The sequence below is a fragment of the Dryas octopetala genome, chromosome 3 (assembly GCF_963921425.1).
Source record: "Dryas octopetala chromosome 3, drDryOcto1.1, whole genome shotgun sequence".
NCBI classification, from domain to species: Eukaryota; Viridiplantae; Streptophyta; class Magnoliopsida; order Rosales; family Rosaceae; genus Dryas; species Dryas octopetala.
The window spans coordinates 15,592,359-15,607,965 of NC_141368.1; the positions used below are offsets into that span (position 1 = coordinate 15,592,359).

At 35.9% G+C, this 15,607-nt stretch overlaps 1 protein-coding gene across 5 annotated transcripts; it reads left to right on the forward strand.

The window, feature by feature from the left end:
* Nucleotides 1-1,747: 1,747 nt before the first annotated feature.
* On the forward strand, nucleotides 1,748-9,621 carry LOC147291314 (uncharacterized). 5 transcript variants are annotated; one of them, XR_015121282.1, is made up of 4 exons: nucleotides 1,748-2,775; nucleotides 4,747-4,791; nucleotides 6,159-9,105; nucleotides 9,251-9,621. XR_015121282.1 is itself a non-coding variant. In XM_086237625.1 (3 exons), the coding sequence occupies exons 1-2, from the start codon at nucleotides 1,788-1,790 to the stop codon at nucleotides 4,755-4,757; spliced, it is 999 nt and encodes a 332-aa protein (XP_086093751.1). In that variant the 5' UTR covers nucleotides 1,748-1,787; the 3' UTR covers nucleotides 4,758-4,791; nucleotides 6,159-9,621. The 5 variants fall into 5 exon arrangements, 2 of the variants coding, with proteins under 2 accessions (XP_086093751.1, XP_086093752.1); XR_015121281.1 differs by having other exon boundaries at nucleotides 6,159-8,779; nucleotides 8,855-9,621; XR_015121280.1 differs by having other exon boundaries at nucleotides 6,159-6,311; nucleotides 8,703-9,621.
* The last annotated feature ends 5,986 nt before the right edge of the window (nucleotides 9,622-15,607 follow it).

Sequence of the window (15,607 nt, forward strand, 5' to 3'; positions counted from 1 at the left end):
TGAGTTCTGATTTTGCTGATTTTTTGTAAGGATGATCTTTGACTATGAATATAGAAAATGAACGGCTCAGATTGTTGAAATCACGTTGTGGTCTTCACAATTATGAAAACAATAAGGTTTCAACGAGAAAGTTATTAGAATTATACTCTTCAAGTGTATTTATATGTAAAAGTGACGTAACGATGGTCGAATTAATGAATGATCATGGTTTTTTTAATGATAATCGAATGGGTAAATGAATTCCGATTTGGCCGATTTTTTGTAAGGATAATCTTTGACTATCAACATATAAAATGAACGGTTCAAATTATTAAATTAATGAACAATCATGGTTTAATAACTTTAATTATAGTTGTTTTATAAAAGTTGTATATATACATATACATTTATGTTTTATTATAGTTGTAAATTTGTAATGTTGTATATAATTTTCAAAGTTTATTATTTATGGTATTATATAGTATAGTTTACACTTTACACTATTACTATTTACTAATATTATAGAATTATATAATAACTTAATAAGCATATTAATAATTTATTAGAGTAAACAAACGAAAAACCTATTAAATATGTTATGATTCACAAATTAAACAAATAAACTAGCCAGCTCAGTTGGTTGAGAGTTGAAATTTGTTCTATGAGGTCTCAAGTTCAATTCATAACATAGCCAAAATCCTATATTTTTTTTTATTGAAGATATTAAACGGGCTTTGAGCTTTGGGCTTCGGGCCGGTCTTTGGGCGGGCCTAAGCGGGCCGGGCTTTGGGCGGGCCGTGGGCTTCAAGGGGATGGCCCAAGCCCAACCCAAGAAATTTTCGGGCCGGGCCGGGCCGGCCCAAATGTCGGGCCAAATCGGGCTTCGGGCCCAATGGGCCGGGCGGGCTTCGGGTGGGCTTCGGGCCTTGGGCTATTTGGTGAGCCCTACTATATATACCCTAACTTATATAAAATTATCAATAATGCTAGTTGTCCCACATTTTTTCTCCCACATTTGTATCTCACCTGATGTGTTATTACTTTACTGAAAGAGTATTTTCTTTTTCTTTTTAAGGTTTTATTTTTTAATTTTTAGTGTTCAATGTATGAATGTCATGTAAGATGGTATGAAATTGTGGTATAAAAATGTGGTAAATGTAGCATTACTGTAAAATTATAAACTTAAATACTCCATAGTGATATTTAATTTATAAACTTATATAAAATTACTAAACCCATATTATAGTTTTTCTAAAAAAAAAAAAAATTATAGTTTATATTGTTTTAAACTTATAATTAGGTTTTATTACATTTTTAATGCCCTAATGTTTGACAAAAAAACATATATATATGTATATAGTTTTATTACAAAGTTTTTAATTAAACTAGTTAATATCCATAGATTATGTAATTATGTGTTTTTTGATACAAAAATTATATAATTATGTTTATATAGTTGTTTAGTTTATATATTTTTTATTTTTTATTAAAATGTTTATACTCGAAATTCTTAAAACTCTAAAACTCTAAAACTCTAAAAAATTATAAAACCTATTACTTCCGCATCGAACACAAGACCAATAAAAAGAAAGAAAGCCTTATCCATTGGACCACTAAACTGTTATGAGTTATTTTTGGGAAACAAATATATTTAATATAAAACAGTAAAGGAATAAAACTCAAATCCTAAGGTCCTAAGTCTCCTAACCAATTGGCCGGGGTCTCAATCTCAATTCGTTCAGCGAGGTCTGGTCGGTGAAGCCGAGCCAGTCCCTCGATCTGAAACTCAAACTCACAGCAAGTCAGCAATGGATTCTCCACGCGATGTGGACCTCGACTCTCCTCATCGGACCCCTCCGTGCCGTGGACGCTCGTCCTCCCTCAGTGCGTTTAGGCCTGAAACCCCTTCTCCTCCACGCCGACGCCGAGCGCTCTCTCTTCCTCCGCAAGTCTCTGCGCCGCTATTTGAGGACATTTATGAAGAATTCCTAGAATGGGAGGATTTGATATTGTCCACAGTGCGACCTGGGTCCCTATCGTGGGAGGAGTCGTGGACTGGCTCGGCTTCAACGAGGTCCTCTTGGAACGATTTTTCCTCCTTTTCCTCCTCCTCGTCACCACGGTGGATGCCACTTGACGGCTGGGATGTCCCACTGAACAAGACAGTGGCATCAGTTCGCCTTCGAGCTCTCCGACGTTGCCCTCGTCGGGTTCGTCGGGAACTACAACGTCGCAGCCGGCGCCATATTCTGCATCCAGTGCATATCCGGTCCATGTTTCTGCGACGCCGCGGTATGCGCGGGTTCCTACTGCTACCCGATAGAGAGCCTCCTCAGTGGGTGCGTGAGTGTGAACGTAACCGAGCACTTCGGCGCCAGACCCATCGTGAGATCCAGCGCCAGCGCCGAAGACAGATTCGGGAACAAGTCCGAGCTCGTCGCCGACGTCAGGCTCGGCGAGAGCTCCTGGCTGGTCAGCAGCTGCTCCGGATCCCTCACGGCAGCGTGCTGCTACGACGCGGGCAGACCTCTCTCTACCTCTTCCGCGAGACCTCTCTCCACCTCCGCGGTAGTCTGCGCTGCCAGTTGCTGCCAGAGACACCGGTTCCTGAGCCCGATACACCCCATCCGGTGCACCCCTTTCGCCGCCACCTCCACCAGCAGCACAACCACCACCTTGCTCGGGAGGAGCCTTATGGCCAGCCGCATTTCCGTAAGCGAAAGGGTGCTTACCAACGTGAGCCATACGGCCAGCAGCAGCCTGCCCGCGAGCGCCAAGGACGCCGTCACTACCATGGTATGCGAATTCTCTTTTTACATTGTTATAGAATGGTCTGCTCTATGTATGCTTAATTTGAGATAGAATGGTCTATTGTATGTATGCGTAATTGGTCTATAGAATGGTCTATTGTATGCATTCTGATTCTTCTCAAAATTCTAGCAGTTACCATTGAGTATGCTACTTCTGAAGTTAAATCTTTACTTGATTGTACTTTTTCATTGTCTCCCCAGACAACTTTAGACAAGAATGTTTAGGCTCTCAAACATGGGTCGAATGTAATGATTAGTAGCTCAAACAGAAAACATCTGAATCTGTTTGAAGTCCTGTTAATCGTCAGTAGTTATACTGTAAAACTTAAACCGGTTCTAAAGGTCTGGGGCTAGCCCAGGTGGTGAAGGTGTATGGAAAATGGTTAGATTATGAGAGGTCATAGATTAGATTCCATCCCAGTGTACCCAAAAAAAAAAGAAGGTTAAAATGGTTCTTGCAGTCCTATGTTTAGTTGTTCACATGTTTCCGTAAATTGTACATGAACTTTGAAGCCCCTTGACTAGTACTTTTGATTCATTTTTCTACTGAGCATACCAATGATGGTCTTGGATGAGCCACCAATATTCAGGTTTAGCATATTGATAAAAAAGCTGTGCAAGCAGATCTGTTTACTAGGCTTAGTTTAGATTAGGAATATCCAAGTCATGCCCCCCAAAAAGAACAGTATAATGTGTGAAAGATGTTTAAAACCTATCACAAAACTTTCTACCAACCTTTTCTTTCTGCATCTTAATTTGTACTATGTTACATGTGATTTATCTTTCCATCAGTGAAACAAGAATACACTAATCACTTTAATTATCTATACTGTCATGCATATGAAAAATTTTAGAAATGGTTCTCATCATAAAAATATGAATTCAAATCTGAGAGGAGTATTGTGTTTGAGTCTGGTTCCTCTCAAAGCAATTGTATGCGGTCCTGGTCTGTAGGAATAGAAAGAAACATGAAGCTAATCCTACTATTGAAATACATCCCCACCATATGAATGTCTGCCGATGCACAGTACCTATGCACAATGTTTACATCCCCACTTGAAGCAATTCCTGTGCACAATGTTGCTTCCTTTAACAAGCTCACCTGGGTTGTTGAGCTTCCTTCATTCGTATCATACACTAGAGCTGCAAGAAGGTCTTATAGTAGTCAGCCAATTGGGATATTGGTGATGAGGATGTTGTGAATGGCATTTGACCACATCCAACTTTCAGAATGAGGATGTTGGGGAGAGTCTTGTGTATCTGAAAATAAGACATTTGTTCCAGCTTTGGAACTTAAGTTATAGTAGCACAGAAGCTTTGGAACATAACCCATATGAGCTCCATACCAAAATAATAGCACAGAAGCTTTAGAACATAATCCATGAACTCCAGACCAAAAAAGAAAAAAAAACCATGTGCTCAAAACTACATGAGCTCAAATTTTATGTAAGAAAAGCCCCTTTTTTTAATCCCTATTTTTGAGTTATAAGATGCTCATTTGGGCTCTCAGATTTGTTTGTGTATGAAGAACATATGACAGAGAAGACAACCCATCTCAGTATGTGAGTTTCTTGTTCTTTCTCCTTTGTGTAAATTGCATTTCATTGGTTTTACTTACTGCTCATTTTTCTTCAATAATGTGTAAATTGTTCTATAGTGCTTCTTTTTTCTTTAGTAGAATGTGTATCTCTGGTAAATTATGATTGTTCTTCTAATTGTTTATGATTGATTCAGTGGCATTTTTTAGTGGTTTAAGCTTTGTTATGATGTCTTGGTGGATTCCCTATTGCAAAGTTCTAAATTTGGGCTTAAGCAGTGGTTTGTAAAGAGATCTGCTTAGTGATTTCAACTGTGTTTTTATACCATTGGATGACTTTAGACTTCAAACCTATTCCTGTTTTCAACTGTTTTTTAAAACCTATTGGATGATCGACTTTGTTATTGTTTTTGTTTCTAGGTTACTTTTGAGGGAGAAATTTTTGAAGAAGAAGGCTAACTATGGGTAGGTTTCTTTTGGGAAGACATGATAATTGTATGAACTTAAACTCTAACTTCATGTGAGCAGTTCTTATGTATTGTGTATTGTCTTTTTTTTTTCTATTTTTTTATTTTATTTTTTTATGGCCATAGATCCTATGTAGTGTCTTAAATTTGCAAAAACTTTGGCAAACATGCATGACAGTACTTCGCTACAATTAACTATCATGTTCATCTATTTCTATCCAGTATGTGTTTGGAAAAAACAGTTATGCCTAGCTTACCATTTCCTTACTGATCTCTGCATATTATTTGCATTTTGCAAAGCGGCCAACAATTAACTAGATGTTTTTTTTATTTGGTACAAAGGAGGGCATTAATTAACTAGATGTTACTATATCGTTTGAAGCATAGAATCTACAAAGAGGACAACAATCAATTAGATGTTACTAAATAATTTTTACGCCTAGAAACATACTGTTAACAAACTAGGAATTCATTTTATTAATATTATTATATATATTTTTTGAGTCTATATTTATTATTTATTTAGAATTATATTATCATTATTATATTTTACTAGATGTTACTATATCGTTTGAAGCATAGAATCTGCAAAGAGGACAACAATCATTTAGATGTTACCAAATAATTTTAACGCCTAAAAACTTAGTGTTAACAAACTAGGAATTCATTTTATTAATATTATTATATATATTTTTTGAGTCTATATTTATTATGTATTTAGAATTATATTATCATTATTATATTATACTTATTTATTATATTATTATTATTATTTTTTTACGCTTAGCTCACCCCCATCCATGGCCAATATAGAGGCACAGTCGTTAGCACTTAGCTCAAATTGAATAATATATAAATGTGGTACATAGATGTAGCATTACGCTTGTAAAAGTAAATTCAGACTTCTTTGTGTCGCTTTTTAGTTTTTATTTATTTTATTATTATTATTATATATATATTCTTATTTTTTACAAATTCCATTGCATGGCAGTATCAAACAACATGAAAAGATACATGCTTGTCAGTTCCCACTAGCTAGACTTCAAAGGATGAGTACAACAATCAATTTTTCGGTTTTTCCTATGGTCGTCAACAAAAACTTGCCCACAATTACTTGGATAATTGCAACAGATAATTTTTTTTTTTTTACGTACTTACACATCAATATGACCGGATATTTAAATAAAAATGAACTTATAATGAATTAAATTAATAGTTTAATGGCCAAAAAGCATTTCTCTTCACATGTAATATTTGAGGTTTTTCAGTTGGGATTTAATGCGGTTAATCATTTTTTTTTTTTTGGGGTTAGGCTTAGTTTGGTTTGGTTGGGAATTTATTGTAATGTTGTGTTTGATCTTGCAGGTCGATGACATTCGGTTGAGAACAAAGATAATGGGGGGTGCGTCCACTAACTCCCTCCTTGGGATTCTTGCAAATTACTTCCAGTAAGGAGTTCATATCTGGAGACCCCTCAAACAGTTCCTTACTTCCCATGTTGGGCCCACCACCCTTGCTGTGAGTATATATGAGAAAAAATTTGGATCAATTACAAAATACCTACATTAACTATAGTGTCACTTTCAATTTGGTACATGGGTTTCAAAACTTGACAATTAGGTACACAACTTTTGCTTCACTTGACAATTAAATATCTTATGTCATCTCTCTTGTTAGATCCGCCGTTTTTTGCTTATGTGTCCATGTTAAATGCCACGTGGCACTAATGAGACCCATCTTTTCGATGCTTTGGATTCCAGCTCATTCTTTCATGTCCATCAGATGGGTATTCCAGCACTCTTATGTCTAAAATACTCATCTGATGGGTGGAAAAGAGTAAGCTAGAATCCAAAATATTGAAAAGATGTGTCCCGCTAGTGCCACATGGCATTTAACATGAACATGTAAGCAAAAAACGACGAATCTAACAAGGGGAGCGACATAAGGTATGTAATTATCAAATGAAGCAAAAGTTGTGAACCTAATTGTCATAAAACTCATGCATCAAATTGAAAGTAACATTATAGTTAATGTAAGTATATTGTAATTGACCCAAAAAATTTCATGGGACCTCTATATTTTTGTCTCTCTCATCATTTGACCTTTGTCACTTGTGACATGATGAGAAAGACACATTGGGCATACAAGACTGTCCCATAAAATTATTTCTTGAGTATATATATGTCTAAAATTTTGGTTTATTTTTTCTTGTCATGTATACATCCATTATTTTATCCCTTTCATCACATAACCTAGCACTTGATAAGAGAGAAAGATACATGTGTGTATATGCCCATGATAAGGTAAGTTTTTCTCAAATATAGTATATCGAATAAAATTGAAATGATGTTAGCTGTATTAAATTGGCTAAACCGTTTCCGATTTGGTTGATTTTTTTCAAGGGTAATTTTTAAAGGGATTAATGTCATTTTGCTCCCCAGACTATTACACATGTATCAGTTTGCTCCCCAGACTTCTAATTTGGAAAATTAAGGACCCTGACTTTTTCAATTTTGCCAATTAAGGTTATTCCGTCAATTTATACATTTTTCATCTAAAATGTCGAGATGATCAAGCAAAATTTAGCAAGAAATAAAAGAGGAAAAATGATGCATGAGGAAAAAATGATAAGATCTAATTGGAAGGGACGATTTTGCCCTCAAAGATTTGGATAAAAAATGTGTAAATTGACAAAAGAACCTCAATTGGCAAAATTGAAAAAGTCAGAGTCTTTAATTTTCCAAATTAGAAGTCTGGGGAGCAAACTGATACAAGTGTAATAATCTGGGGAGCAAAATGGTATTAATCCCATTTTTAAATGATGTTCTAAAATATGCACGGTTCTTAACATTGAATTGTAGGCTTTGGTAAGAACATCACTTGAAGCTCCTTCTATTAAGGTATACCTCAACTTATTTATGTTGAGGTATACCCTATTAAGGCCCACACAAGTCGTTTTGTGTCGATCCGACCCGTTCATTTTTTACATATCCATTGATAGATCATCCTTGCAAAAAAATTAGCCAAATCGGAAATCATTTACCTACCTAACTTTGATCAAATAAATGGACGAACAAAATATTTTCGATGAAACCATCCATTTGTTTTATCAAAGTTAGATAGGCAAATGATTTCTGATTTGACTAATTTTTTGCAAGGATGATCTATCAATAAAGATGATCCTTGCGAACGGTTCGGATCGACACAAAACGACTCGTGTGGGCCCCAACAAGGTTATAAAGTTACACAACAAGGTATATATATATAAATTGGAGATAAAAGTTACACATTTTATCTCTGATTGTGTTACATGATAAAGTTACACAATCAGAGTTCTTTTAACTCTGAACTCTAATTGTGTTTTAGCTGTCTATCTCCACTTGCCCTTAGCAAGTTCATTTAATAGACAGCTAAAATTGTGCTTCCACCCTATATATATATATACCTCATTATGTTTATAATGGGGTATGCCTTGTGAGATCCATTTCGAATTGTGATTTGACGATCGAAGCCGTCTATTTTTCAAGTTTCTATACAATGATCTTCCTTACAATTAAGACATCCAATTGTGATTGAATAAAGAGACCAACATAGTGTTTCGGGAAACACTTGAAATGATGACCCTTTAATCAAATAGTTAACCGATTTATGATTTGTTTTTTTTTTTTTTTTGGTAAGAATGATTCTTGTATGAAGACTTATAAAATAGACGGTTTTGATCATCAATTACAGTGAGAAGTGAGTTTTACAAGCTATACCTCATTATATTTAAGATGAGTATGCTTAAACAAATGGGCTCTCTCTCTCTCTCTCTATATATATATATGTGTGTGTGTGTGTGTTGTGTCCTTTGATAGGTTACTTGTGCGGTTAACCATCTCTGCTTATATGCTTGTGTTCTTCCTTCAGGCTTTGATTTTGATTATGTCATTGATTTGACTGTCTTGCGATATCAGCAGTCAAAGAACGCCACACCTCCTACTACAGTTAGTGATGGAATTGTAAATTTGCAGAGCATCCTTAGCTCAACCATTTATCTTACAATATTTACTATTTAATAGGGTGCCGGTGCTGGACTGAGCTCTGGGTTGTCTCCAGCTGTTGCAAATGATGAAAGACGATCTGTAAGTCTGCCATTCTTTTCATTTAGATTTGCCTCCGATACAAATAATTTGGCGCTCACCCTACTCACCAAAAAAGAAAAACTCTGGCCCGATTTTAAAGTACAGTATTTTGGGTCGCAGTTTGTTTTGGACCTTTAATCCGGATCGTTTTATATGACTAGCCTCAGCATGCTCAGTAGCGCTTACAAGTAGGCATCATTGCGCATTTTGTTTGTCATATATATATTGTTTCTTTTTTCTTATTCCTCAGTTCTGTTTCTTACTTTCTTTTGTGAAGTAAATATCCATGACCATGCAAATTTCCTTTAACATTTGTATCTTTCCACATAAAAGTGCATGCAATTGTGCATTTGGGCTTTTGATAAGAGAGTATCAAACATGACCCGAACTAGAGGGACTGCATGTGTCGAAAGGCCAACACCAAAACCTTCATATATGGCGTGGTTGTGGTTGTGTCTAAGAGAGCCAGAACCAAATGGTGCGGGGAACAAATATTAATAAGCACATCTGGAGTATACTGGGACACAAGATTCGGAGTGAGAAACTGAAGAGTATAATTAAATGTGTATTGTAGTGGTTATAATTAATAGTTGAAATTTGATCTCTCTTTTATGAATGTAGACAAGTTATTTGTGGAACCATATTATTATTGGTTGCTGTTTGTAATTGATCCTCTTGATATTTTATTGGCCAAATTATCAATAGTCCCCTGTAATTTGGTTCAGATTCCTTCAAGTTTTTTATAGTTTCAATTGTGCTAGTTTTGTCCTTATAATTATCCAACCATTGTAATTTGAGGGCAATGCCTTAATTTTTTATGCATACTTTGATGGTTGTCTTAATTAAGGATACATATTTCAATGTTCATTAAATTAGGACACATACTTTGTATTACAAAATAAGACAAATTGTCACTTCTGTTATGACGGACATTTAAAAGGCACCACGTGGTTTTGACTAGGGGTAAATGGGCCATTTCTTCCTCTCTCTTCTCTCTCCTCCTTCCCTTTCTCTTCTCTCTCCTCCCTCACCGTGAGTCTCTCGATCTCTCTCTCTCTCTCTCTCTCTCTCTCTCTCTCTCTCTCTCTCTCTCTCTCTCTCTCTCTGATTCTCCATTGTCCGGCGGCGGTCGGCGACGAAATCGGTCCTATCTTCTTCCTCTCCTTCTCCTATCTTCACCTACCAGACTACCATTCTCTTCTTGTGAATTCTAGCCAAATCTCTAAATCGAACCCAAACAGGTCTAAAACCCTTGTTCTGTCATGCCTCAATCCGGGATTAAGAATTAATCTCAGATTAAGGTGTGAATCACACTTTAATTATAGAATTAACTTCTATAATTCGAATGTGAAGGAGGAAAATAAAATAAATAAAAATAAACTTCATACTATTCTTGTGCCACAATTGGATTCAAGCTTAATTTACAAAATAAGACATATTTTTGTACATTACATATTTTTTAGTTTCAAAATCATTATCAACTCCGACTTGGTTCACGCCTAATCACCTTAATTACTCTTGGTCGGTTTCGCACTATCTCTCGCTACAATACCTGCAAAGTCTATTAGGGGGTAAGCTCTAATCAACAGCTCAATAGGGATATTCAACTTTAACATTGCAAAGTTAATTATACTGAATCTTAATGAAATATACAACATGGAGCATATAATATATAATAATATTAATGCATGAATGTAATGCTGCACTTCCTTTATAATTCTTTAAAAATAAATTGCAACACGTCTTTACTTTAACCGCAACTAAAGTGCAAAACATCCTAACTTCGACCGCAACTGAAGGTCCCAATGCGCCTTGGAAAAATAGATCGTTTTATCAGCCGCAACTGATGGGGCTTCATTCCCCGCGCACACTATGAAATTTAACCCCTTCTCACCACCTTAATCTTCATTTCTCAATGAATCATGCTCCACGCTCAAATAAATGTCACATTCAAATAAATGCACATAATTATATATAATAATTAACTAATTCATATCATGCTCAAGTAATATTAGATAATTCACATAAGTCACGTATTAGTACACACATTGCATTTTTCATTAAAGATTCAATATAATCAAATTTGCAGTCAAAGGTTCCCTAGATCCTCCTACCTAGAATACAAGCTTACTACGTGGCTAGAAATAGTCTCATGTCTCCGAGTCGTTCTCTGAACAAAATCCCATATAAGAAAACTACAATTAATTACGAAATAAAAATTGCTCGCTCTCTAATTCTAGTATGTGTAGTGAAAACACTAAATTAGGGGTCTCGGATCGCAAAACGGAGGTTACCAACGGGCTCAAAATCGAAAAAATAGTGGGGACGAACGTTCCCTGGCGGCCGGTGGGTTTTCCGATTCCGGAAATGATGAGGCATGAAACCACCTTCCTTTTCCTCTTATCACGGCGAGCACATGGGTGTATTCACCTTGTTCCATCGACTGTCGTAGGCGGCGTTTCGAAGAACAATTGGCGAGGCGAGCCCTTGCCGGCGATTTTGTAATTTCGACGGAATCGTGACTCCTCACCATCCCTAAAAGCTTCCTCTCCTCGAGCTGAACCATCTGGTGCCATCACCCGGTTCAATCGACCTCCCGTTGAGGCAAATCAAAGAGGCCAAGAAACCTGCGACAGTTCCCCTCCATTTTCTGGTGACTCCGACCACTATTTGTCGCAGTTCGAATATTGGTTTTGCTCCTCTGATTGTGCTTTTGTTATTTATGTGTTTGATTTCTTTTATGGTCTTTTTTTACATGAATTACTCCCCCCCCCAAATACAACCTCTTCAAATGGAAGGTGCACTTATCTTGTTGCTGTTGTGATGTCTAGCTTTGGGGTTGAAAGTTTGTTTTTGTGATTTCTATCTTGTTGCTGCTGTGATGTACCTAAATTGGGGAAAATTTGTAAAATGGATTTGACAGTTTGTTTTTTTATCACCTGGAAGCTGCTAAATCGATTTGGGTGCTCTATATTTTCAAGTGGGTATGGAGTTTTCGGCCTAACCCCTAAACAGAGAGAGAGAGAGAGAGAGAGAGAGAGAGAGAGAGATGGGTGAGGTTGGGGCTAGGTGGGGAGGGGAGGGGGTGCGATCTGCACCTCGCCACCTCCTCTTCTTCTTTTTTCTTCTTTCTTGCTTTTTTGTTTATAGGTTTAATCTTTTTTATTTTTAGTTTTAAATCTCATTTTTTTTAATAAGAAATAACAATTTCAACCCTTAAAAAAAGTCACGTGGTTTTTTTTAACATCCGTCATGACAAAAGTGACGATTTGTCCTATTTTGTTACAAACACAAAGTATGTGTTCTAATTTAATACACTTTGAAATATGTATTATAAACTAAGACATACACCAAAATATGTGTCACGCCCCAATTCGGAATTAAGAATTAATCTCGGATTAAGGTGTGAATCACACTCTAATTATAAAATTAACTTCTATAACCAGAATGTGACGGAGAAAAATAAAATAAATAAAAATAAACTTCGTACGATTCTTGTGCCACAACTGAATTCAAACTTAATATACAAAATAAATCGTACTTTTGTACATTACATCGTTCTCGTTTCACGTCTACTTCACAATAACTATTCCTAGTCGACTTCACACTATCTCTTGTTACAATACCTGCAAAGTCTATGAAGTGAGTTCTAACCAACGGCTCAGTAGGGACAATCAACCTTATTATGCAAAATTAATTATATTAAAGCTCAATGAGACATATAACATGAAGAAGATTATATATAATATAAAAATATTATTAATGCATGAATATTATACTGCACTTCTTCGATTTAAGCCTTATAATATAGATAAAGAGTTAATCCATATAATAGAACAAATAGGCCTGCACGTCTCATACCATGTATTTTATCACTGTGGCTTCGAGTGCCCTATTATACGAATTAACCGTCGATGCATAGTGAAATATACATTGCAATGCACATCTTCAATTTAACCATAGCTAAAGTGCAAGATATCCTAACTTCGGTCTCTGCCGAAGGTCCCAATGCGTTTTGGGGAGGTTAGATCGTTTTATCAGTCTTTGCTGAAGGGGCTTCACTTCCCACGCACACTACGAAATTTAAATAACATAATTTAAATCCTCCATCTCTTCTTACCACCATAACTTCAATTCTCAATGAATTATGCTTCTTATTCAAATAAATGCACGAATAATAATTTATAATAATAAACTCATTCATATCATGCTCAAATAATTCAAATAATTCATATAAGTCACGTATTAGTACACATATTGCATTTTTTAATAAAGATTCAATAAAATCAAGTTTGCAGGCCAAGGTTCCCCAGATTTCCCAACCTCGAATTTGTGCTTAACTCGCCGCTAGAGGTTGTCCCGTACCTTTCGGTTGTCCTCCGTGCCTAAACCCGTACAAGAAAATAACAAAAATCCACAATTAAAAAAAGAACAAAAGTCGCTCACTCTTCAATCCTTATGTGTAGTGAAAACACTAAATTAGAGGTCTCGGATCGCAAAATGGAGGCCACCATCGGACTTTCCCCGGCGACCGAAGCCACCCCACCCCGCCGCACGCACCGCCACTTGCCGGTGGTGTGAGTGGTAGTGCCGGCAGGTACAGTTCATCTTCAACCTCCGGCTGCCCCATTTTCAGAAATTTCTTATTTTTTTTCTCAACTTTGGCTCACTGTTTACCTATCAAATCACTTCCAAATTGAGCAAACTTATACTCGTTTTAAAGCTCTGCAACTCCTCTTTACAACCAAATAAAGAACACTCAAAACGGAGCTCTAAAACTCAAGATATGTGGCCTCAAAGTAGGCCACCCAAAAACTGTGAAAATTTCCAGAAAAATCCCAGATTTTCCAATTTCAAACCAAATTGAATCCCCTTCAATTCTAACACTCCAAATTAGTTTATTAGGCTTCTAAAACAAGTTTAAAGCTTTCCAATCCATTACCCAACTTCAAATTCATATAGAAATCAAAACCACATTAAAGAACATAAACCCCAAAACTCAAAAATTTACTCAGTACACCTAACCCAAGTTCTCCTCCATTTATCATCCACTTCCTAAGGCCTTTCACTATCCTACCTGAAAATGTGACCCAAAACCTATTTTGGGTCACAAATGGCTCACACTTAAACACTATGGGCCGGAAAATGTGACCCAAAAGAGGGTGTAACCCAAATTCGGGTCTCACTGTGAGCCAAAATGGATGTGACCTAAATGCAAAAAAGTGAAGCCCACGTGATATTGCAAAGCAAGTGGGCCCAGCCTGTTGATCTGGTCGGCTACTGCATGGTGCGACGCGCCTGAGCTTTGTGCTCTAGATTAAATGACCGTTGGTGATCAATGGCTGCCATGTTTTATCCGTTAGGCCTTTTTTTTTTTTTTTTAATGCGCCAGTTTGAATAAAGGGCCTAGATTAATGGACCGTTGATAATTAACAGTCCAGATCGCCTAACTTTTTTTGTTTAAACAAATTATTAATAAATCATTTAAAATTGAAATAGTACCTGAAAAATTGCCAAAAAATTTCAGAAATTTTTTTAAAAAATTCCCCAAAACCCTCTAACAGCTATATTTTCAAATTGGTCTATATATACCATACAATACCTATAGTTGTTCATCACAAACTACAATCTTTGTTTACCAAATTTGCACAATTTTTTTTTCTCATTAACCTTATTTTAAAGATCTTATTAAAATATATTCAATATTCAATATTAACCTTATTTTAAAGATCTCATTAAAATAAAACTAATGATATAATTTTTATAATTATTTGAGTTTTAAATTAAAAATTAAACATCACTTAATCAATATTAGCCATATTTTAAATAGGTGTAAAACACTGTGACTCAAAATGAGTCACAGCACCATTGCAGTGAGAAATGGCTCACAGCACTATTTGGGACCCAAAATGGGTTTTAGATCACAAAAAATAGGTCTTACCATAGTAGAAGGCCTAAGTGTTTGTGATCTTATCAAACTCTCTAATTAATTACTTAATCTCACACAAATCAGAAATCATTACCAACTTTAAATTCTAAAAAAACAGTGGGTGTAAACATAGAGCTTACGTTTTCCTTTTTTTTTTTTTTCTCTATGTTCTCTCTCTCTCTCTCTCTCTAGTTTTCCTTTCTTCTCTTCTCTCTCTCCCTATCGGGTTCTCTTCCTTTCTCTCTCTCGAGTTTTCGTTTTGTTTTGCTAGGTTGTTGCAAACCCAGCCTTAAAACACAACTCATGCACATAACACACAAACACTCCACCGCCACCAAACAAAACACACACTGCACCGCCCATCCACCCTTAAATCCAATTAGAAGCTTTCCTCCCGTAGGAGGAAAGTTAAGATAAAACATTTTTTTTAACAAATATAAATATAGTTTTAAATATAAACATAAATGTATATAAAATTGAAAAAAAAAAATATATATATATATATACAAGAATGCTCTAAAACTAACTAGTTAGTAAGTTAATACAAAGCTAACCACCATGTTGGGCCCACTGCACAATGTAATCTCAAAATCCGAACCGTCTATTTTTTAGGCCCTATTTCAAAGATCATCAATGTAAAAAATCTCCAAATTCGGAAATCATTTAGTCATTTGATTATAATAACAACTATTTATATGCTTTTATCGAAAACACTGATCGTCTATTTATTTGATCTCAATTAGATGACTAAATGATTTCCG